The 24,990-nt window shown below is 39.7% G+C and overlaps 2 protein-coding genes across 2 annotated transcripts; one reads left to right on the top strand and one right to left on the bottom strand.

Annotated features, from left to right (window-relative positions):
* Positions 1-726: 726 nt before the first annotated feature.
* LOC129238152 (uncharacterized) lies at positions 727-1,403 on the top strand. Its single transcript, XM_054873187.1, has 2 exons — positions 727-935; positions 1,011-1,403. The coding sequence occupies exons 1-2, from the start codon at positions 897-899 to the stop codon at positions 1,401-1,403; spliced, it is 432 nt and encodes a 143-aa protein (XP_054729162.1). The 5' UTR covers positions 727-896.
* A 101-nt stretch (positions 1,404-1,504) lies between these two features.
* On the bottom strand, positions 1,505-23,886 carry LOC129238151 (uncharacterized). The gene is made up of 3 exons (XM_054873186.1): positions 23,800-23,886; positions 7,224-9,596; positions 1,505-2,366 (listed from the first exon to the last, which is right to left on the bottom strand). Exons 1-3 carry the CDS (start codon positions 23,884-23,886, stop codon positions 1,536-1,538), a joined length of 3,291 nt encoding a protein of 1,096 aa, XP_054729161.1. The 3' UTR covers positions 1,505-1,535.
* Positions 23,887-24,990: the final 1,104 nt, after the last annotated feature.

Below are 24,990 nucleotides of genomic sequence, written 5' to 3'. Positions count from 1 at the left end.
ACTTTTTTCTATAAAAATCAGGACTTATTGAATTAAACCCTAAAGTCGCTACAACCAAATAAATATTCTTTGTTAGAAGTTTGCAAATGTGAAAGTTGTTTTAAAAATGAGATCAACAACACGAAACGTCCCGGCTACCTGGAGAGCCCAATTTTGCGGCATTGTCCCGTTAACCGAAATATTCTCATCACTTTTTACCAAAAATACCAAATTAAAAAAAAAGGAAACAAAATAAATAAATTTTGATTCACAATTAGAAAGTAAGACGGCGTTTGTTATGTAAGCCTTAAAATCTCATTTACATAATGCAATTGAATAAACATTTTGCCATTTTTTGTGTAATTTTTTGCCTGATTTATCAATTATTTACCAAATATGTATGTATTTTTTAATTAATTTCAACGAAATTTTTAAGACACGCCACGCTCGCAAGCCGAGACAAAGCGGCTCGTTTTGTTGTTTGTTATTGCAAAGAATTAAACGCGTTGAAGAATTAAGGTTAACTGCAGCAAAAAAGTCAAGAATTATAACAAAAATTGTTGTAGAATGAAACGGAAAACAATTGCGAGGCTGCCTGCTCAGGTAGACTTTGTGCAAACTCGTTAAACCCGACCACCGCTGGGTGTTGGCAGCGCACGCTTGTTGGCTCTGGGCAGCGGACGCATGTAGGCCGCAAAGCGCGTTCAGGTGTCGATGTAGCGTGTGACCGAGATTAAACGGCGTTTATGCGCAAATTGGCTTAATTAACTTTTTTATTTTTATTTTTTATTTTTACTTTGTGGCGCTGAAAACCAAGGAAGAAAACAGCGAAAATGGGGAAATTAACGTACGCATCGTATAAAAGATATGTGGAGGTGAACTCAAAGACTTAGTCGGATGTTTATTGTGCGTTTGGAATGTTGCCTTCACGCGCAGGAAATGTTTTGAGTAACAAGGTTGGTAGTAACTTGCGTATAACTGACACATTTTTTCTGAAAAAAAGAAAATAAAAAAAATTTACTTTCTTGCAGATGTTGTGCCTCGCTTTGCTTGCGTTGCTCTGGACCACAGCGCTAACGCAAACGGTACATGAGCCTATGACCGAGCATATTTACTTCTATCCGCGCCCAGGTGATGGTACACCTCCGCACGTTTACGTCAAACCAACGGATCTTATAACGCGGCATCGCTTGCAACTCATAACTGATTGGCCATATCCGGGCGTCATGAATGGACACGTCCACAAGCCCATCGATTTGGTCGCCACCGCTGAAGTCAGCTCACAACCTATTTACTTTCGCAAGCGCGAGAATCTCTCCGATGTAAAACTCAAACAGAAACAAAATATTTTATATCTCGCATTGCCGATAATGCCGCAAAATCAGTCCAACCTCAGTGTATCCGAGAATAAAGTTTTAGAATAAAATCAGACATCTTTTAAAATGTAAACAATAACACACTTTTATTTCGTTTCGTTAGTAGTCATATCTCTTACTGAACACATACATATAACTAGTACGTAGAGGTTAACCAAAAAAACACAAAAATTTGGTGCTCTAGTGACGTTTGCGGTAGATGTAGCCACCGTTGGAACCATAAGCGGTGCCACCGCTGGAGTATGAGGGCGAGGAGTAGGAAGCAGCAGCGACTGGAGCGCTATAGCTGGCAGCTGGAGCTGAGTAGGATACACTTGGTGCTGAGGCGGCAACCGAGTAGCTTGGTGCCGAGTATGAAGCAGCTGGAGCTGGGGCCGAGTAGGAGACTGGAGCTGGAGCAGCGTACGATACACTTGGTGCTGAAGCAGCAACCGAGTAGCTTGGTGCGGAGTAAGAAGCAGCTGGAGCAGGTGCAGAGTAGGAGACTGAGCGAGCTGGAGCAGCGTACGATACACTTGGGGCCGAAGCAGCAACCGAGTAGCTTGGTGCGGAGTAAGAAGCAACTGGAGCAGGTGCAGAGTAGGAGACTGAGCGAGCTGGAGCTGGAGCAGCGTATGAAACACTTGGTGCCGAGGCGGCAACCGAGTAGCTTGGTGCGGAGTAAGAAGCAGCTGGAGCAGGCGCCGAGTAGGAGACTGAGCGAGCTGGAGCAGCGTACGATACACTTGGTGCCGAAGCAGCAACCGAGTAGCTGGGTGCGGAATAAGAAGCAACTGGAGCAGGCGCCGAGTAGGAGACTGAGCGAGCTGGAGCTGGAGCCGCGTACGATACACTTGGTGCTGAAGCAGCAACCGAGTAGCTTGGCGCTGAGTAACTGGCAGCCGGTGGCAGGTACTCTGAGGAAATTGAGCTAGCAGCAGCCTGGGATGGTGGCAGATAAGTGTTGCTCAGGTGGCTGACATCGGCAGCAACGCTGGCAATGACGGCAAATGCGATGGCGACGAACAATTTCTGGCGAAGAAAAACAATAGAAAGGAGTTTAATGTAGATTGTAGGTATTGAGTATAAACAAAAACATCACATTTTCATTTAGTTTTTAATTTTTAAGGATTTTCAAACAGCAGTTGCCAATTCTTAAATTCCTTGGACACATTTGAACACTGCTGAATATTTGTTTGTTCGTTAAGTTAATTTTTAAGTTAGGCTGCTTTGCCGAACACATCACTTTTTAGGCAAAACTTTGATTGCATAATACTCGTACTCGTATATTCTTCACACTAACCATTTTAATTTAGGTCTTCTTTGACAGTTGGCTACACTTCACTCAATCAGGCGTTTTCAACTAATACCGAACTTCTATTCACCGGCATATTTATATACATTTCACCAGCATTTATTTAAGTAGTGCCAGCAGCCAGAAGCATAAGTTAATATGCTGGTTATTATGCTAATTTTTAGGAGATCAGAATCCTGTACTAGCACCCATCTCGTTCTATAAATAAGCCGTAAAAAAAATTAAATAAGTAATCTGCATACAGCAACTTGCGAATATTTACTATGAAATAATCTAAACTTTTAAATTAACGCCAAATATAAAAATAAGAACAATAAAAATCGTATAAATTCGATTCATCACTGGCTTCATAATTTGTGCCGAAGAGTCGCGGTTTTTGGTTTGCAATGCGTCAGCATAAGATATATAGTAAAAACTACATTTAAAGCAAACTTTTTGCAAAAAATTAAAAAATATATATTTTTAGTGTGTTAGTGTGCAGCACACATGTATGGATGTATGTTTGCCTTAACTTAATTTATGCTTGTTTTTCCTTCCTTTTGTTCTACATTTCTTTGTGTTCTTTTGTTGAATTTATTTTATGCTTTTATTTAAAAGTTGCGCGGACAGTCAGCCACTTTAATGGGAATACTAAAAAAAAGGTAATTAAACTACACAAATAAACTGTGTAGCATAATATAAGTTATTATTTTGCGTTGTCGCGATGTATGTATGCCGACATCTGTCTTTTTCCCAAAGGACCGAAAGAATTTCAGGCAGCTTTGTCCGGTTTGCTCTACAATCTCTTAATTTTAACCAGCCTCAATTATCTGTCACCGGGCCCCGTATGTCAATGAAATTAAAATCACTTTCCTCAAGGCGTATGATGTGGTACACTCACGAATTTTTATCTGTTCGGATTTACTGGAGAGGATAAGTTTCAATATACCCCAAAGAGTTTTGCGTTTTCCCTTTCCGTTACATGATAAAATTTTAAATAACATAAACTGGATTTAAATTTAAAATAAATAAATAATTGGCGTGTTTGGACGAGCTCCTCCTCCTATTTGTGGCGCGCGTCTTGAAGTTTTTTCGCATATGGACCGATCTACAGTTTCAGGCCGACTCCGAATAGCAGATATTTTTTATGAGGATTTTTTTATGGCAGAACCCGTTGCCGACCAGTTTTCCCAATCCATTCTTCCCAAAACTTTTTTCCCAATGCTTACTTTTCCCAAAGGCAAATGTTCCCAAATTTTTTCATCCAAACTGTTTTTCCCAAATAAATTTTTTTCCAAAGAGCAAAAAATTATTTATTAATGATATAAAAATTATAAAATGTGTAAAAATTCTTTAGAGGAGTTCTACGCAAAAATACGGTGGATTGCGTAGCCGGAGTCGGACTGATGAGGGTTATTTTTTTGAAGCGCGGCCGAAGGCCGCCAAGGCGAAAAGGAGTTCTATGCAAAAATACAGTGGATTGCGTATTTTTTATTTAATAAATAATGTTTTGCTCTTTGGAAAAAAATGTATTTGGGAAAAAAGTCTTGGGAAAATAAATTAATTTTCCCAAAACCATTTTCCCAATTCAATTAAAATCCTATTTTTTTTCGTACGTGTTCCATAAAACAGGTTTGGGAAAAATAGGATTTTAATTGAATTGGGAAAATGGTTTTGGGAAAATTGGTTTGGGAGTTATTTTATTGGGAACAAAAGTTTTGGGAAAAATGACTTTTGGGAAAAATTGATTGGGAAAAGTGTACGGTAACCGGCAGAACCCACTCGGTGGTTTGCCATTGCCTGCCGAGGGGCGACCGCTATTATAAAAAACTTGTTTCTTCATATTGGTGATCCATGCAATGTTCGAATATCATACTCCGAACGGTAGTCAGGCACCAATCCATTCGTCTATAGTGGCCGCTACCTCTAGTCTGTCAGATTTTGTAAGCATAAACTTAATACTGAAAAAACAAACATCTTTTTTTAACGGAATAAATAAGTGAAGCGAATGGTTCTGAAGGTAAACGAGGGTTGGGTAAAGTATCTCCTGTCCTCAAGTAAAGCAATTAACCGACTCATGCCAAGTGCCAAGGCACGCATGACACTCTTGATAGCTTCGAAGGGTGCGGGACTTTGAAGCGCGTTTTTCGTCTTTTGATTATCATAAACTTCTGGGTTGGTTGTTTTAAGTGCTAATTCGTCCAGATTCAAGTAGCGCAAACTTCTGGGTAGGGTCGGAAAGAAACTAAGCAACCAATTTAAATGAGTCTCAACTAGCTTTCGCAAAGTTTTAAGACTAGGGCGATTTCCTGTAAGAACAAAGACGATCTGGTGACTGACATACAGAACGTTCTTGAATTTTAGAGGGAACACTTCTCAAACCTGCTAATGGGTGACAACTGCGCATGTCACAAAGAGTTTGAAGATCCCGATACCCCAATCGTTGACGATGGCACGGTCGTTCCGCTTTCAGACCATGACGAGGTGAGAATAGCGATAACGCGGCTAAAGAACAACAAAGCTGCGAGCGCTGTCGGACTGCCGGCTGAGGAGCTGGTAAGCTGCAGACATCAGCTCCTATTTGATCTGCCTAATCCACAAGAAGAGTGATGCTGCAATATGTGCCAATTACAGCGGGATTAGTTTTTTAAATATGGCTTATAAGGCCCTAGTGAGCGTATTGAGAGACAGGCTGAACCCACCATCAACCACCTGATTGGACCTTATCAGTGTGGCTTTGAACCTGGAAAATCCATCATTTACCAGATATTCACAATACGCTAAGTCTTGGAAAATACCCACGAAAGGATAATTTTAAATCTACATTTTTCAGTACGAAAAGAAGTTGCCTATATGCGGCAATGTCTGAATTTGCTATCCCCGTAAAATTAATACGGCTATGCAAAATGACGTTGCGCAATACTTGCAGTAAGTTTGATACCAAACGAGGTTTCAGACAAGGTGACTCTATTATGTGAATTCTTTAACCTAATGCTGAAAAAGATCGTACGAGCGGCAGACCGTACAATTTTTGGCGAATAAATAGTCGGCGCACTCTCGTATCGACAACCCACGTCACTGTTGACAGTTACGACTTCGAGTTTGTAAGAGACTTCGTTTATCTAGGAACCGGCGTTAACACCGATTTGAAATCCAACATAGAATCCGTCTTGCCAACAAGTGCTACTTTGGACTAAGTAGGTAACTGAGTAGTAAAGTCTTCTCTCGATGACCAAAATTAATACTTTATAAGGTTGTCCTCTTTCCCAACCTATCGTATTGCGCAATAGCTGGGAGGATACAATATCCTATGAGGCGTCCCTTGGAGTCTTTGAGAAAATATTACATACAGAATTAATAAAAACCTTCCGGCTCTGAAAGTATTCGATGCCACCTCTGTGTTAGAAATATCAGTGCCTTCACTTGGTGTATCCAACTGGCTTTGGTTAGGACAAGAAAAAAAATGGCGCGCTTTGTTGAACTCGGCCAAAATCGTGTATACGGTCATCGCGCCAATAAAGAAGAAGAGCTACAGTAAGGCGTCGAAAAAGTGGTAGAGAAAAAATGCTCCTGGGAAAAAAATTCTATCAAAGTAATCCAGCACAAAGGCAGTAAAATCTATGTAGCACAGTGTAAACGCAGGCACATAAATATGTTAATTAGTATGAACCCATGCCAATGCCTAGGCCATCATTTAAGTGGTGTTGCTGCATTGAAGACATTACTCGGTGGGCGAAGATCATTAGCCAAATGATTGTTATCTGAAAATGTTGCACCATTTAGTTGACTGACTTGTTTCAAAAAAAGGAAATTGTTGTTCTTCTTGAAGCGATTCAAAATTCAGAACTTCACGCATGCGCTTTGGATGCTAATTAGATATTTAGTAGATAGTTAAACTGGATTTTTTGTTTTGCAATTTTAACTAGTCGTAAAAATTTGGCATGGCATTTGCACGTTTTATAGCATAAAGTGCGAGAAGGGGAAATTAATAGCAAACGCATTCTTTATTCTTAATGACAGCGTCTCAATTTGGCGTTAGTTCTGGATTTATTTTATAGGTGCGAATAAATTGTTTAATGAAGTTCATCTTGATAATAAGTTTTATGAAAATTTTGCTAAGTTTTTGGTGAAATTAATATTCAGTTGCCTCCTATTTCGGCTGCTAAGCTCACTGGAGTATAGTCTATAGTTCTTGGGTGTGGTTCTATCAATTCAAATCACCATAAATCATATCGAAAACTCTCAATATTTATTAATGGATTCCATTTAACGAGGATCGAAGATGATTAATTGGTAAAAAAGATGTATTTTATTTATGAAAATTATAAAAGCGAAAAGTTTTATTTACAGATGAGGTAATAACAGGTAAACAAAATTTGATGATACAACAAACACGCAGCTATAAGCTGACGTCATGGCAATAAGAAGCTCTAAGAAGCTTTTAATGATTTAATACAAGTTCGAATACTACAAACTACTACACGACTACGGGCGCTACTCATCTTACATCTCCTTTCTTTTTCCCCTTACTTATACTTTTTGTATATGTAGCCACCGTTACTGCCATAAATAGTGCCGGTTCCTCGGTTAGTAACTTCCGCTGCCGATGCGGCAAATGACGATTGAAAGTTGTTGTTAGTGTGCGCAGCAGGCGCTGGAGGAGAGGAGTACTTTTGTGACGCTGCAACTACGTGTTGGTTGAACTGAGCTTGGCCATTACTCCCCGACTGGTAGTCCGATGAGGTTTGACTTAAGGCAGCAGCACCTGAATGGCTGCTTCGTTGAATTGGAGCGGCAGTGGCGGCAGGGCTAGGTGCCATATAACTGTGCGCTGCCTGAGCTGGAGGGAAATAGTTTTGGTTAACTGTGAGAGTTCGTGCATGTGGAGTGGAGTAGGATAAAGTAGGTGGTGCGAAAGATGAAGCAGGAGCTGATGCAGGAGTCGAATAAGACTGCCGACTCACTGTGGTTAGCGCTGGTTTAGGTTGAGATTGTTTTACTGGCGTTGGAGACAGATATTCTTGACTAATTTGTACCGGAGCAGGTAATGGTGCTAGTGAAGGAGCTGAACAAGGTTGCTGGCTAGTTGAAATCAGAGAATTAGGCTGTTGGCTGACTGGAGCTTGCACTGGAGTGCGGTACGATGAGTCCACTGGAACTGCAGCTGGAGATGAAATTGTTACAGGAGCTAAATTAGAGTGGTGTTTGATTGGCTCTTCAGCTGGTCGGGCATAAGGTTGCTTTTGTGGAGCAGGTGGTAAATATTCCTGGCTAACTGAAGCTGAAGGCGGTGCGGACAAAGCTTCGGGAGCAGGGGCTGATGCAGTTTGTGAATGTTGAGCTGGAGCTGAATGATATGGAGCCGCAGGTGATTGTGAAGCAGATGAATATTCTTGAGCTATCGGCGCTGAGGAGACATGTGATTGCTGTAACGGAGGCGCAGGCGCAATGTATGTTTGTTGAGCTGGTGTTGAATCTGACTGTTGACGAGGAGACGAATATGATTGCCGCAGAGGAAGAGCTACCAAAGCGGAAGCAGGTGCTGGATAAGTCTGCTGGGCAGGGGCATGAGTTGCGCGGTTTTGTTCAGCAGGAGCTGCGGTTTCATAATTGTCAGAGCCGGAATTTTCATCAGATTGTTGTTGTTCTGTATGCGATTGCTGTTCCAAAGCTTGAGCCGGCTGCTCCACTGGAGCAGTGTCTCCCTCATTACCCGATGTGGATTTAACAACAGTTTCACTTAGGACCGCGCTACCGGATTCACTCTCTTTTTGTTCATTCCCAGAATCGCTTGAGCCAGTTTGCTGATTAGTCGAGAAAGTTTTTGCTAGTGGCGCTGATGCAGGTGGAAGGTACTCGTGTGAAACGTGGGGAGATGGTGCAGAATAGGACTGCTCAACGGGCGTATTGTAGTTTCCGGGCTCAGCTGCAGGGTGAAATGTTTGTGTGGAAACCTGAGGAGCGGCAGCTGGAAATTGAAATGGAGTCTGAGCTGGAGCCGTGTACGCTTGTGGTACAGGAGGCGATGCTGGTGGGCGATACTTATTTGCAATTTGAGGGGTTGGCAGTGAATAATTATCTTGAAGCGGTGTTGAACCTGTTGCAGCATAAGATTGCTGAGATGGAGCCGAATATGATAGCGCAACTGGTGCTGGAGTATTATGAGTCTGTTGTACAGGCACAGCCGGAGGGGAATAAGCTTGTGGGGAATACGCTGACGCTGGAGGCAGATATTCATTAGATGGCGCTGCTGAAGCAGAATATCTCTGTTGAGCGGGACCAACTGGAGCAAAGTTGTACGAGCCAGACTGGTGAGCTCCACCAGAATAAGGAGGACTTGATGCAACTATTGGGACTACCTTGGGCGCTGTAACTGGGGCAGCATAGTTGAAAGTGTCAATATTTTGCGCGTGTTCGGCTTTTGTCTGCGGAACTGAAGGATCAGAGTATGTTTGCTGAGAGTCAGTTGAGTAAGTTGGACTTATTGCCGGACCGAGTGCGGCAAACCCTTGCACCACTGGAGCAGGTGCTGGGGTGTCGTACGTATAAAAGCCATCGTTTTGTTGTCCTGCCAACTGAGGAGCTGTCCGGTAGACTGGTTGAGATTGGGGCTGATATTGGAGATGTGTCCGATAGTCTTTTTGTGGAGCTTGATAGCTGCTTTGAGGCGTTTGAAAGTTATTAGTACCAGCTATGCTTGGTGCATGCGCCTCTTGTACTGGAACAATAGTTGTCAATGTGTAACTGGCAATAGGGATCGATCTGATGATTTCAACGCCGCTGTGTAGGAAACCCTTTTGGGAGTGTTGCTGGTGTGTCGGTGGCTGAAAGTGATTGACCGCAAAGTCGTTTGAATGCCTTTCGTTGTGCGGGGTTGGCGGCAAGTACTGGTTGTTGGATAAATGGCTAACATCGGCGTTAACAGTTTGGCTTGCTACCAGCGTAAAACTGAGAATAACGAAGAGCTTCTGTGACGAAGATAAAATAATGTTTTTAGTATTTGTGTAGAAATATTTGTTATTTCAATTTGAAACAAATTTTATAATATTATACGTCTAATGGTAAAAAATATGTTTTAATGCAGTAAAAAATCATTATCTTATTAATTGCGGCAATCGCTACGAAAATTGTACTGATTTTTTAATTCACTCAAGTTACTTAATTACATATTTTTAGTAAATTGTAAAGGGTAGCCCGTACAGTGGTTACTTTTTAAAATCAAAAAAGGACTAAAAAAATTAGTTTATTGGAGGTGAGCAAGAGCAAACGTTCCCATTATTTATGGAATACGAATTCATTCATATGACTACCTCGGCTGGCTTTGCGGCAGCGCATCATATAAACCCAATTTTCCAAAACTTGATGATGGTTTCTAGCTCTATCTCACGAATGCCTCGTTTCATATTTTCCTTAAGGTCCTGAATTGTTAGTGGATTGTTCGCATAAAATCTGTCATGGTTCACGGCACACCAAGAGGTCTAACGGTATCAAATCGCAAGCCCGAGGGGGCGTATTGACATTGCCGAGACACGATTATCGAATTTAGCGCGCAAAAGTTCATTTTGGCATTGCCTCTATAGCTTAGCGAGCCATCCTACTGTATCCAAAGATCCTCGAAGTCGATGTTTCGATCATTTTCGACTACAAAAATTTAGTTATCATGCCGCCGCCGTAGCCGAATGGTTTGGTGCGTGACTAACCTTCGGAAGTGACATTAAAAAAGGTTCTCATAAAAAATCTGCTATTCGGAATCGGCTTAAAACTGTAGGTTTTTCCATTATGTGGCACAACATCAAGACGCACCCCACAAATAGGAGGAGGAGTACGGCCAAATACCAGAAAAGGGTGTAAGCGCCTGTTATATATACGAGGGCGGTTCAATAGTATCCATGCTTGATGACAGAGGGCGCTCCTGAGAGAAGTTGGTGTTAGCATCGTGTGCTCCCATCTATCAAACGACGGCAAAAACAAATTTCAGATTGATTTAAGGGTTAGTTTAAATTTGATAGCTATTCGAGGGAGACGTGTTTCGTGATTTTCGTTAAGATGGAAAAACAGCAGCATCGTTCTGTAATTCGCTTTTAGTTTTTGGATGGGAAAAAACTGCAAAGTTGGATGCTATCTATGGGTACGCTTCGCCATCTATTACCACAGTTAGATTTTGATTCAACGAATTTAAACGTTGGCGAACATCCGGATTTGATAAGCGACGACCAGGATGCCCGGCAAACGTGGTTACCGAGGAAATCATTCAAAAAAGCCTATGACATGATTCTCGCTGATCGTCGAACGAAAGTGTGCAAAGTATCAGAGGCCATAGGTGTGTCGACCGGAAGGGTAATTAATATTTTACATGATAAGTTAGCGAAACCTGGCGCTGATAAAACCTGGATTCAACATTTCACACCAGAAACTAAGCAACAATCATAACAATGTATGCATTTCTCCCAGTGAATCTGCTCCAAAGAAGGCGAAGACAGTCACATCGGCCGAAAAGGTCATGGCGACAAGTTTTTAGGATGTGAACGGCGTCATCCTCATGGACTTTTTTAGAAAAAAGAAGAACGATCACTGGACAATACGACAGTGAGTTATTGGACCGCTTTCACGAAAAACTGAAGGAGACTCGGCCGCATTTGGCGAAAAAGAAGGTGCTGTTTCCCCACAATAACGCTCCCGCACTTTCATCCGGAGTTGTCGCCGCCAAACTGCTTGAATTGCTGCCGCACCTCCCCTATTCACCCGATCTGACTCCATGTGATTTTCTTGTTCCCTAACATGAAGAAATAGCTCGCGGGGAAACATGTAGATCAAACCAGGAAGTCATCGCCGAGACAGAGTCGTATTTTGGAGATTTTCCACAAACCCTTTTTTTCGACGTGTTAAAAAATGGCCGGAGGATTGGGGAAGTGTATCTTTTTAAAAGGGGACTATGAAATATAATTTTTGAAAAATAAAAGCAAATTTTTGAAAAAATGGTGCCTTCATTTCTAACACGGGTACTTATTGAACCCCCCTCGTATACATATATATAGCTCTCACTATTAACCGGAGTGTTCTTTCCAGCAGCAGTTTCGAAAAAAAGGGGTGAATGATGTCACCGCTCCGAAATTCGCACCAAATTGTTGTTCTGAAGAGGTGAAATTAGCTTCTTGCCAATTGCGTACGCGTTTTCCAATCCCCAGATGAGCTGGATTAACTTTGGTAATAAATTTAAAATATTGTTCAACGTTATTCAAGCTTCAAAATCAAAATTCATTTTCTTCCGCGGGAATGTGACATTCACTTTTTGTCAAGATTAGCAGCGGAAAAAAGCTGATACTGTTAAAATTGCATAGGATTAAAAAAACGCTATATGTACCACCCTGCATGCATATACATTTTTAAATTCCTATACATCACACACGCACTGCTAATTTATTAAACACAACTGTACTTAGTAAATTAAAGAAGTTTAATTACAGAAAAACCCGTCCAATGCTACTGACCATCTTCACTGAGCTGCCACTGCGTGGTTAACTGTTCGATTGAAGTTCTTCAACTGATACTCCAACCCAGAGTCTTTGGGCCATTTATAGACAACCCTTCTTCCACTGCATTGCCGAGCCGTTGAGCATTGAATTGTCATCAGGCGGAGCGAGTAAATGCAAATGCGTGTGACCAAAATAAATCCAGTGCCAAGTTCGCGAACTCTGCCATAGGTACGCACGCGCCTTTGCATTGTGTCAGCGGCTGTGCATCGCCATGTACCCGCAACAACAGCAATAACGCATTTCGCTACCGTTTCACACGATTTACATTTGCATTTCAGTTCAGCTGAGGTAGCTGAATATTATTGAGCTGCTTAGCGCCCGCGGCATCGAATGCAACAACTCAACAGCCACTCAGCGAGCACTTAGCATCCAACGAAAAGCTGTAGGCCAACTGGCCCATGCTAAGAAGTGTTTAGTGCGCTTAGCGTGTGTCGTTCAGCTCGTACCCTAATCGCGCTGCTAGGCCGATTCAGTGGCCGTAAAAGTAAAAAATGTTCGTAATATAAAAGAGTAAAAAACTTCGTACATAAGTGGTTCAGTTGTTTGTTTTTGTTGTTGATGCTTTGTTTTAGGGTTTTCGTAGTTAGTTGAGTTGTTTGTTTTAAAATTTATCTTTTTTTTTTAAATTTATTTCTCGCTGTCCATCCTCTTCCTCTTGCCTCACTGCATATAATTAAGTTTTTTGGGTTTTTTAATGAAACGATTTTATAGTGAAAGATGCTACGTTAAATTGGGTAAATTAAAATTTATTAATACATGTCCAAACACTCTTGCGGAAAGTGCCACTTAACCCTTAATTGACTAATGGTGCTGTTAGAAACCAATTTGGTTGCAATATAAGGTGTGCGTTGGTGCGTGACTACCATTTGGAATTTACAGAGAACATAGGTTTAAATCTCGGTGAAACACCAAAATTAAGAAAAAGTTTTTTCTAATAGCGGTCGCCCCTTGGCAGGCAATGGCAAACCACCGAGTGTATTTCTGCCATGAAAAGGCTCCTCATAAAAATATCTGCCGTTCGGAGTCGGCTTGAGCAACATCAAGACGCACACCACAAATAGGAGGAGGAGCTCGGCCATACACCCAGAAAGGATGTACGAACCAATTGTATATATATACTAGCGGACGCGACAGACTTCGTTCTGTCAAATAGATTTTTAATGTGGAAGTTTATAAGTCGACCTTAAGATGTTTTTACTCTGCTGATCCTCACACATCGCCCTATCATCGTGGTGACGGTTCTGCTCAGGAGAATTAAAGAAAAGTGTCAGCTCGGGTGACCTAAGTATCTTCGCTTCCTTGAAATTTGGCTACCCTTTTGGGACCCACTAAAAACCCCGACTGGGATGTCTGCCAGAGGGCTTCAAACTAAGAGGGAAATTTAAGGTTCAAACCTGATCGAAAAATAATCTAAAGGGATAGTGGGAACCTAAAGGTGACAAATATTTATAAAGTGGGTGCTTCAATGACAAAACATAGAGATAATTAATTATTTATTATTATTATTATTAACATAGGGTTAATAACCAATATAATAAAGAATAATGAAATAAAACGTATATAAGTATTTTCAGTAATCGCTTTATTGTAAATCAAATGAATCATAATTATTAACCAAAATCTGTTTTATTTTTATTGTAGTGCTCTATGATATAAATACAATGTTTTTTGTTTGATTACCTGGTGAATATACAAACAAATCTGATGGTTTTCCAACACTGAAACAGGCAACATACAATTGATCATGTGAGATAGTTTTAATTGAATTTTTAGGTTTGCAGACGTAGGACAAATGTAAAACACATTTTCTTATTTGTGTAGTTTTCGTTTGCCATTCGTTGAAAAATGGAAAATCAAAAGGAACATTTTCGTCGTATTTTGCTTTTTTATTTCCGCAAACGGAAAACCGCATCGCAAGCTCATAAAAAGTTATGTGCTGTTTATGGTGACGAAGGCTTAAAAGGACGGCAGTGTCAAAATTGGTTTGCCAAATTTTTTCTGGTGATTTTTCACTCAAAGATGAAAAACGCTCTGGTCGTTCAGTTGAAGTTAATGATGCCCTAATCAAAGCAATAATCGCTTCGGAACGTCAGAGTCCCACACGTGAGATTGCAGAGAAGCGTCCTGTATCACATGCATGCATTGAAAATTACTTAAAACAACTTGGCTATGTTCAAAAACTCGATACGTGGGCTCCTCACAAACTGAAAGAAACGCATTTAACGCAACGCATTAACAGTTGCGATTTGTTAGAGAAACGTCATGAAAATGATCCATTTTTAAAACGAATGATAACTGGCGATGAAAAATGGGTTCTTGACAACAATATCAAGCGTGGAGTAGGCCAGATGAACCAACTCAAACAACATCAAAAGCTGATATTCATCAAAAGAAGGTTTTGTTATCAGTTTGGTGGGACTACAAGGGAATTTTCTACTTTGAACTCTTACCAACCCACCGAATGATCAATTTTGATGTCTACATTGAACAACAATGCAGTTGAAGAAAAGCGACCCGAATTGACAAATCGAAAAAGTATTGTATTCCAACATGACAATGCAAGGCCACACATATCTTTGGCCACTCGGCAAAAATTAATGGAGCTTGGTTGGGATTTTTTGCCACATCCATCATATAGTCCTGACCTTGCACCATCTGGTTACTTTTTTTCGATTCTTACAAAACTCCTTGAATGGTAAAAATCGTACCTGATTCAGTTTTTTGCTAATAAAAACCATAAGTTTTATGAACGTCTGATTATGATGTTGCCTGAAAGATGGGTAAAGGTCATTGATCAAAATGGTCTATACATTACAGAATAAAGTTATTTGATTTTCTAAAAAAATCCGCAATTACTTAGTTGCCAACCCAATATCTTAAATTACGAGACTTACGATAAAAAACATTTTAATTTGATGTCATACCAGAAGTAAGAAGATAACGAAATTTAAAATATGCGCGTTCATTAATTCAGTCAAATTTTTGTTTAAATTGGCAGTACTGTTGGGTAAAATTTCATATCAATATTAGCATTCGTTCAAAGTTATGCTTTCAGAGTTTTGAATGCTTTAAGTGCTGATTATCATAGGTCAGAACAACCTCATACGTATCCTATGGATTCCAGAGCGCATAGAAATTAATAAGAATTAAATGGCAGATGAATCAGCCAGGAAAACGGCGGCCTTCCCATTTGTTGGCCTTGATCCATTTTGTGGCTCAATAATGGGTAATTTCTTCTTTCTTATTCAGGAAGTAGAGGAAAGATAAAGACGATCAAAGACGATTATCGCAATCAAAATCAATGATAGGTAGCTTCAACCGAACACCGGGCTAATAACTGTCAATGACAATCTAATACGAACGATTACATTAAATATGCGAAGAGGCAGTCCCTTGGAGTATTTGAGAGAAAGATTATGCGCAAGATTTTTGGACCCTAGCACTTTTGTGACGGAGAGTATCGCAGGCGATGTAACAATGAGTTCCATGAGCTTTACGATGACTCAGAAATAGTACAGCGAATAAAGATCCAGCGGCTACTTTGGCTGGGTCATGTCATCCGAATGGATACAAACGCTCCGGCTCTGAAAGCATTCGATACGATACTCGCTGGTGGTAGCAGAGGAAGAGGAAGGTCTCCTCTGCGTTGGAAAGAACAGGTGACGAAGGACTTGATTGTGTGTGTCCAACTGGCGACCGTTAGCACGAGAAAGAAACGACTTGCGCGCTTTGTTACACTCGGTAAACACCGCGTAAGCGGTTTTCGCGCCAATCAAAAAGGAGATAATCCAATACTGAATTCTATACTTAGTTACGTCGCTCAATCATGCATCCTGCGATTATTACAGTTTCAATAAATCTACTTTCGAATTTATATGAGATTAATTATGCAGTCCAACAATTTTAACAAAAATATTACTCAACACGAACAAACGCTAATAATTACGAAAGAGCCTATCTCCAGAGTGCACTTTGCTGCAGACAGTACTAGGCCAGAGAGTATGCAGAAGTTTACAGTGTAAAATTTTGAGAGAAAGTTTAAATAGTTTATCGGAGATATTTTGTACAAAAGACTTGGAATATAATTTTTCTCTTTCGACTGTATGGCAAAATTTAGTGAAATTCTTGTAGCACATTTTAATCCTCTGCTTCATGCTTAAATGGGCATCTTTGTCCTTTTCTTAAAACATGTGCAAAGAAGTTTCATTAAAAAAGCCAGTTAAAGGATTAAAGTGGTCCACAGAAACTTTAAGCAGAGAATTTCATTGGGTTCCCCAAAGACGAAAAACTCTTAAGACTTAAAACTCGCGAGAAAGCTGTGCCTTTGTAGAGATAAACTCATGCAACTACGAGCGATAGGGATGATCGATTTGTATGAAAATCTAGTTTTTCACTTACTACATCGCAAACGTGGATATAAAAATTAATTTATAAGAAATTTTTCCAAATGAAGTAGGTATCAGGTTGCCATGAGCGATAAGTTTTTTTTTTTTGTTTTGGCTACAAAATTTTTCTTTTGCTAGAAATGTAATTGCACCTGCCAAAGCTGGTTTAAAAAATCGCAACCAAAAAACTTTTATTATTTCTCATACTTAGTCATTTATATGCCATTCTAAAGGAGTTAAAACCACAAACATTTAAACATTTTATACCAAAATAAATTACATATTTTCAATTCTGTTTTCAACGAACTATAGACTAACAAAATCCATTGGGGCTCGATTAAGATATTTGACTCTTTTTGGGTCACAAAAAAAATTATCATACTTTTTCCGGAAAAAAGGGAAGAACTAGGAATTGGTGAACTTTTTGTGATGAACAAATGTTCAGAAATTTAATGTTTTTTTATTTTTTGTCTTTTTTCTCTAGGCCAACCAACAAAACCCTTTAAAATATCCACAAACCAATTATCAGATCAGCCGAGGAACAAATGCGCTTTAGAATTGGATAGTACATCAAAAATGTATTTTTTTCGCTAAAAAAGAAAAAAATTGGCCTCTAAGGGTTAAGACAAGAAATTAAAATATAAATTATGCACGCCCACTGATCACTGCTACCGCAGCGTAGCTGCGTTAATGTTTGCCGCGCATGCGAACTTTGCTTTTTCGTTTGTTGCTTTTCTTTTGACCGAATTTTATTTAAATTTAATGCGATTTTGGCAATCAATTGGCCGGATGAACCACAACAAATCTGGGAACTAAACAAAGTCACTTAAAAATTAGGGGAGATGTCCAAACTCATACAAATAAACAGAAGAATCGGGTGGTCTTTTAAGATATTGAGCATTTTAAATGATAATACAAAGCAGAAATATTTTTGGTATGAATTTTTTTAGTATTATTATCTGGTAGATTCATTCAAGGGATATAGGTATTTTTTGGATATGATATCCGGCATATGCCCCCCGCGACTACGAGTTACATGGTCCATTCGAGCAGTACAATAAATCGATTGTTAAGCGCGCAAGTTGCGCCGTTTTCTTGGAACCAAATGACGTCGAAGTTTAACTGTATAATTTTTGGAAACAAAAATTCAGTCAGCAAGGCGTAGTATCCATCGTAAACTTGGCGAACAGATTAATTTTTTTCAAATTGAATTTCCAGAATTTGAAGACGTTGTTCTGGCATTAAATGTTTCATGATGACTTGCCAAACCTTACTGAACAGAAATGTCAACACGTCAATAGTTCTCATGCAGCAAAAAAACACGCCATATATTTTCATATATACCAAAAAAATTTGGCATCGCTTAAAGTGGTAATATGTTTCAGAAGCCTAAAGTTTTATTTAGAAATAACTTCTCACTTCGCATTTTTTTTATTTACGAGGGATGCCAAAAAGTTCGTAAAATGAAGAGGAAGTGGTGCCTAGTAAATTTTGAAATCATGTTTTCTTTTGTACTCTGCTTTGAGGTTGGTACACCAGACCTTTCAAACTGTTTATTTAGACAATAGACATTTTTTCTCCATCTAGACCAAATTCATTTCATCGCACGTTTTTTCCTCGTAGCTCTTTTCTAATTTTTAAAAATGAATATTATCCTAAAGGGGCTTAATCTGTACTCTATACAGGGTGGCTAAGAGTTTCGAAACCACACATGAGGGCGAAAGTCCTTTGTGCTCAAAATAGATAGCTGCCGAATAATCTCGAAAACAGCAATCAAACATCTTGGGGTATGGATAGACACAAAACCTTATTTCAGGCAGCAATTAATAAATATAAGTTCGAAGGTGGCTTCTGTCATTGGTGCCTTGAAGCGGCTCCTGCCTAATATGAGGGCCCCAGGGAAGTCACATAATTCTCTATGCAGTACCCATCTGGGTGGGGGCCAAAAATTTGAATCTGCGGGAAGTCACCCAGGCATACAGGCAAGGCGCTCTGTGTGTAGCTTGCGCGTATAGAACGGTGTCTGCTGATGCAATCTGCGTAATAGCTAGAAGTATATCTCTAAACCTTTTGATAGATGAAATGAATTAGCTCTAGAACGTGCAAAGAGCACGGCCCACATCAGGACAAAAAGCAGCTGAGCGATTGCTGACAATAGGACGGTGGCAGCAGCGGTGGGATCAGTCACAAAGCGTGCGTTGGACCTACAAACTCATTCCACGTGTTGATGAGTGGTTAGTGAGAAATCATGGAGACACTGGCTATCACCTTTCGCATTTGCTTATCGGACATGGCAGTTTCCGGGAATACCTGCACCGTTTTAAGCTGGCAGATGGCCCTTACTGTGCAAACTGTGCAAACGCAGAACACGTGATTTTTTATTGCGACCGCTTCAGAGAGGAACGAGCTAGTCTCGAACAAGCCCTGGGTCATCAACCATCCCCAGCACCCTCATACGAGATATGTGCGCAACCAACGGTAAGTGGAAGGCATCCCTAACGTTCGCAGGTAAGTTCATGACGCGACTCCGCCATATTGATTGGGAGCGCAAAGCGATGCAACAAAAGTTACAGCAGCAGAGAAGGCGGACAATTTCTGAAGAACCGACGACAAGCACAGGCTTTTGAGTGAAACACTCAATACCATATCGAACAGAAGACAAAACTGGGTAAATATAACACTACTGTAACTTTTCCGATGTCTCCTTTATTTTAGAATCACCTATAAACACAGTGGGAGTAATTTGGATTATCGATGCTGCATAGCCTTTGTATACCTGCAGGACGCAGGTACCTGTTGTGCCTTCGCACATCAACGCGGCTCTACCCAGATGTTATACTCTTGTGATCCCAGGGTAGAATTAGCCGAGGTGGGAGGATTGTTATAGTATTAGTATTAGTGGGAGCGCGCCCCATATACCATTGATCTGACCGTACCTTGAGATGTTTCTTTAAAGTTCTTTTCATCCACTCGGCCTCCGCCTGCCTACTAGGAAAATTTTAAGATTTTAAGCAAAATTATTGGCCTACGCCTACATATACATACATAAGACCTTATAGGTGCAGTCAGTGCAACAACTGCATCATCGCTTGCGTCATACGTTCGTTGACTGTAGGCAAAATCAGATGGAATTTGAGTTGATTCATTTTACCTTAGCAACAAAATGCGTATTTCGAATGAGAAAATAAGTCTAGAAGACTCTCGATATCCCATTACTTCACGGAAAAGCCAGGGTTCGGTGACAATAGTGAAGATAGAGCCATTGTTGGTGAGTGCGATCGTCAAATGTTTCGTAAATTTTTGGTTCTCCCCGCCAATATTAATCATCAAACCATTGCTTTATTGGGGTGTATTATTTTGTTAGCTTATCGTCTCCTCGGTAGGCAATGGCAAACCTCCGAGTGTATTTCTGCCATGAAACCACTTCTCATAAAAAATATCTGCCGTTCGGAGTCAGCTTGAAGCTTGTAAGTCACTCCATTTGTGGAATAATAATAAGACGCACTAAACAAATAGGACGAGGAGCTCGGCCAAACTCCCAAAAAAGGGTGTACTCGCCAATTATATATATACATATATATCGTCTTTTGGAAATCGATCTGACAGTTGAACGTCTGGGCTATGTGATAATATTTCTCTGGACTATTATTTGTGATTAGTGACTACCCTATAGGGATCTCAGTCTCAGAGTTTTGCGTATTTGTGGATGACGACCGAACGGTGACTGAGTTACGGTTGTGTTAGCCGCTTCATGCTGCTGATGAAGTTCATCAGGTTGCTGAAGGAGTGGCAAAGAAATGAGAGTCTAAAGATACCTAAATCTTTGCCCCCCACGAAAGCAGGACAGATAAAGAGATGGCGCTGAGATCATTCCACCTCATCCTCCATAAAGCTAATGCAAAAAGGCCTCGAAGCAATTCCAAGTCTGACAGCATGCATACCTCGGCGAAAGAGACGTATGTAGGTTTACCATTGCATGTCAAGGGGCGACCGCTGGTTGGTTGGTTAACGTGGTGATTCATCTCCAATCCAACTATTGTTGTTGCCACATCACCGCTACCAACTTGTTTAACGGTTATTTACAGCGCGGCTATATCCAGTGGGTGCGATTTAAGAACCTTATTAGGTTGTTGGCGTCTAGGTCAGACAGTTGTTCTAGACTCTCGAACAATGGTTTGCTGTTGTTTGTTGAAAAATCTCCTGATAAAAACCCCATTTGCCGTTCGGAGTCGGCTTACAACTGTAGGTCCCTCCATTTAGGAAACAACATTAAGCCGCACGTCACAAATAGGAGGAAGAGCTCGGCCAAACACCTAACAGAAGTAATTTTTTGCAGTTCAAATATTACAAAACAATGAATATTTAAATCCCGGGACTAGTCTGGGATTATAATACCGATATCCCGAAAATTTCGGGATTGTAAGAAGCAAAAAAATGACATCCGCTAATCAGTAATTTTTCAGTTTTGAATTACCTAAAACAAGTGTTGACTTGGAAACTAACAGTTGGAGCGTTCTTATACAGTCGACTCTTGTTAATTCGAAATTCGAGGGACTCTTAAAATATTACGAATTATCGAGTGTTGGAAACATTAAATGGTTCGAAAATTTTGAGAGAAAATAAATAAAATTTCGGATTAGCAAGTGTTTTTTATTTAACTGCTAATGTTTTACATATTCATAATATGAATTCATTAATCTTTGAAAATAACTCATTTATACGGGTTTGCTTCGAAGCACATTGCTACTGCTTTTTTCAATGATTTTTTTAAGGAGAAAAAGTGCCTGATATGCTGTTACATCAGTTTCATTTTGTAGACAAAGGCTTTGTAAGTTATCGAATGAAGCTCTTGCTACTTTAACTGACACCTCGGCCAATGGTTCTGGTACATCGTCTTCATTTTCATCGTTGCTCTTTACATTCGTAGCTGTCGCAGATAAAATTTTACCATCGGTTAGTCATCCTGAGACAGCAACATCTTCATCCACTTGAACATAGTCACACCGCTGATGTTAACTACATAAACTTTTTTAAACACGACTCCATTCCTCTTTTTAAAATTTGTAACCGCCCTTCAATTGCCGCAAAGTTTTGTATGTTTAAAGTAGACGCGATCTCCTTTGCTTTTTCCGCTAATAAATACTTTTTGTGCTCTACACTGTCTAAGCCAAATTACCAGGTTTTCTTCCAGACGAGAAAATTCACCTTTAGTTGTTCTTTTCCGTGCTCCAACAGTTTGAGCAGCAGTCACTTTCTACTTGCTCTTTATTGCGGTTGAGAGAGTACTGAAAGGAATCTTAAATTCTTTTGCAACATCGCTTTTCTTCTCACCTTCTTCTACTTTTTCAATTAGTTTCTTCTTTTTAGCAATCGTCAAACATTTATACTTTTTAGGACTCATATTTAATACACATTTTTTATCTGTATACTAACGAAGCGATTCGTGCGGAAGCGTGCGTCACAACGTGCCCATGTTTAAGGTATTTTCAGGGGAATCCCAAAATTCAAAGTTCTTACTAACACACCAAAAAACTTTGCAAATTTGAATAGTCGAGTGTTTGACCATATCAGTTCGAATAACCGCGTCGTACCAATGATATTCTCGTTCGAATTACCCAATGTATAAAAATGTATGGACATAATTCGAAAAATAAAGAGATTTTGTAGGGGGCTCGTAATAACTTTGAATTAATGAGCGGTTCGAAATATCGCAGGTTTGAATTAACGAGAGGCAACTGTACTTGAAAAAGTAGTAAGAAATGGGACTGAGAGGGTCTTGTAAGATGTTTTCTAAAAGAAGCCGACTAGATAAGCGTTTGCCCATACTTGTTAATATATTATTCATACAATAAAATTTAAATGACATGAAATTTGCAAGCTGAGGAAATAAAAAATCTCACTAATCTTTTGTTTTATTTGATCAAAAAAAAAGGAAAAAAAAAAACATTCACACAGGTACAGCCTTTTAACGACGTAAGGTCATATGCTAATCACTTAATACGATCTGTCGAAAGCACTACGAGTATTTGCGAATTAAAAGCCCAAGCGATTTAACTGATTAAAGTGAGCTGCTAAGGCAAAAGTAAAAAATTGCAAGCCGCTTCGGTATCTAAGTGATTTGGTCAAATTCAGTCCTTTGAACAAACAACCATTCCATCGTTGCTGATGATAAAAGCGCCAACATCAAAACTTTAAAATACTATCTAATTAAAGTGACAGTTTGCTATCGCACTGAAATGTCAAAAATTTGCATTTTGAAAGGTTTACCCGAATTCGCCTTGAAATATCCAATAATCCAAACATAAAATTAGCTGTCGTCTACTGCACAAATTGAAACTCATAAATCGAATCAAACCAATTAGTAATTTTGTAATTGCTTGCAAAGATATGCGAAAATTTGAAAAAGCTTTGAAAAATGTAGAAACCTATTTTGCATTAGGGACCATCCTTATTGTTTTTGTGCATTGCCTGCATGGCGTGAGCAGGAAATCATATTCGTCTGCCACGCGATATTTCGAAGCTGGGCGTGCGCTGTGCCTTACGTGGATGCGCAAATACCTGTTGCGTGCTAAAAAATTATCAAAATGCAAACAATTTGCTTCCAGCTGTTGAATAAACACTCAAATTATTCTCCTAATCAGTTTCATTAATGAACGACTTTTGTAATTTATTAGGAGTTAATTTGCATTTTCATGGCAACTTTTGCAAAATAAAATTTATAAATATTTACGAAATGTTATAAGGTTTTTGTGTGTGTAGTACATATATTATATACATGTGTATGTATGTAAGCGCACCGTAATCGAGTGATTGTGTGTGGTACATAGGCTAATAATACACAAGTTGTGGGTTCGATTCCCACTGGCCTTCGAATGGCAAGACCATTAGAGTCGCCCCCTTCGCAATTTCTCCTTATATTAAAACATAGTAAAAATATGTTAAGAGAAAGAAAAATAAATTGGGTCAGTTAAGTCTTTCGACCAGGTACGCAGATGAGCCTTATGCCAAAGATCTAAAGGGAAACCAGGCATTTACTGCCATGTGGATCGGATGCGTTAGAGGGACCTTCTGAGTTTAAAAAAATTGCAGTTCTTGAATTTCGTGGGGATGAAATCAGCACCTTCACATTCTTAGTTTTTTCGTGAACAAACCGATTCATAGCTCCTGCTACGTCAGTCCAACCGCTGATTCTGTCAAATTCGCTGAGAACTGGCTAACGGTCGGATATTGGCCACACCGTCACGTTTTCTCACCATGCTGTTTAGCGATAAGCCTTCTCTTTCAAATGCAGTAGCACTCGTTTCCATAAACCAACTAATACAGCCATAGCCACTCTTCATATTAGAATTGTTTTTGTTACAGCAGATAAATTTTAAATGTGAGAACTGAGCCATGAATAAGTTAGTGAAAATATTTGTACTGAATCTGAATGCCATTGAAAATTACCCAAACTTATAAAATTATCAACTTATATAAAAACCTAAGTTATATAGGTGGGCCATGTAAAATTTGCTTTTTGAATCGGCTTTAAAAAAAAATAATCAATATTTTTTCAAACTTTTTTTTTATTTTGAAGATTGAACATTGTTATTTATGAATGAAAAATAATATCGTTCAAATGACTGCCACGACTGGCTTTACAGTAGGCCATTCGACCAACCCAATTTTTAAGCACATTTTCGAGTTCAAACACTCCAATTTCATGAATGACAACTTCGACTTCATATTTGAAAGCATCAGTCGTCTGTGGATGGTTCGCATAGCATTTGTCCTTAACGGCTTCCCACAAAAAATAGTCCAACGGGCTTAAATCACAGCTCCGAGGCGGCCAATTGATATCGGAATTTCGGCTGATTATTCGGTTTTCAAAAACGGTAGCCAAAAGTTCGAGTGTAACTTTGGCAGTTGACAATTTGCACCGTCCTGTTGAAACCAAATGTCATCCATGTCATCCTCTTCAATTTTTGGAAACAACTCGTTGAGCATGTCACGGTAACGCTCGCCATTTACTGTAACCGCGGAAGAAGAAGTAGACTCACCACTTTGGAAATAGGTTTTCAATATTTCCCAATTTTGTTGAAGCGTATAGCGTTCCATTTCGTAAATGTCAAACCTTTAAGTAAATTATGAACACATTTGTTATGTCATTTGTGTTACCATTCTCAAAAAATAGGTGGTTCAAAAAGCAAACGCTATATGGCCCACCCTGTATAAAGAAGCCCAACTTCAGCGATAGCCAAAACAGCTCGAATTAGAAAATCAGCATTCAAAGCAACGGTTGTGGCTGGAATTATTAGCAAATATCAGTTTCGTGATCTTATTGAACTCGATGAGGGATAAAAAAAATAAATGACTCGATGTCTGGAAGGACAAGTTGTAAGCTCTTCACACAAGACCGCGCTCTCAGAATTATACCTCGTTTGAAGCGTAAAGATCCTTTTTTA

The sequence above is a fragment of the Anastrepha obliqua genome, chromosome 2 (genome assembly GCF_027943255.1).
Source record: "Anastrepha obliqua isolate idAnaObli1 chromosome 2, idAnaObli1_1.0, whole genome shotgun sequence".
Classification (NCBI taxonomy): Eukaryota; Metazoa; Arthropoda; class Insecta; order Diptera; family Tephritidae; genus Anastrepha; species Anastrepha obliqua.
The sequence above is the reverse complement of the archived record's forward strand: the minus strand, read 5'-3'. Positions and strand labels throughout refer to the sequence as shown.

Coding starts and splice junctions, on each gene's coding strand:
- LOC129238151 (XM_054873186.1), bottom strand. CDS start 23,886: ATGAAGAGTGGCTATGGCTGTATTAGTTGGTTTATGGAAACGAGTGCT. Junction 9,597..23,799: donor GCTTATCGCTAAACAGCATG/GTGAGAAAACGT, acceptor TCTTCGTCACAG/AAGCTCTTCGTTATTCTCAG. Junction 2,367..7,223: donor TTGCCGCATCGGCAGCGGAA/GTTACTAACCGA, acceptor TTTCTTCGCCAG/AAATTGTTCGTCGCCATCGC.
- LOC129238152 (XM_054873187.1), top strand. CDS start 897: ATGTTGCCTTCACGCGCAGGAAATGTTTTGAGTAACAAG. Junction 936..1,010: donor GAAATGTTTTGAGTAACAAG/GTTGGTAGTAAC, acceptor ACTTTCTTGCAG/ATGTTGTGCCTCGCTTTGCT.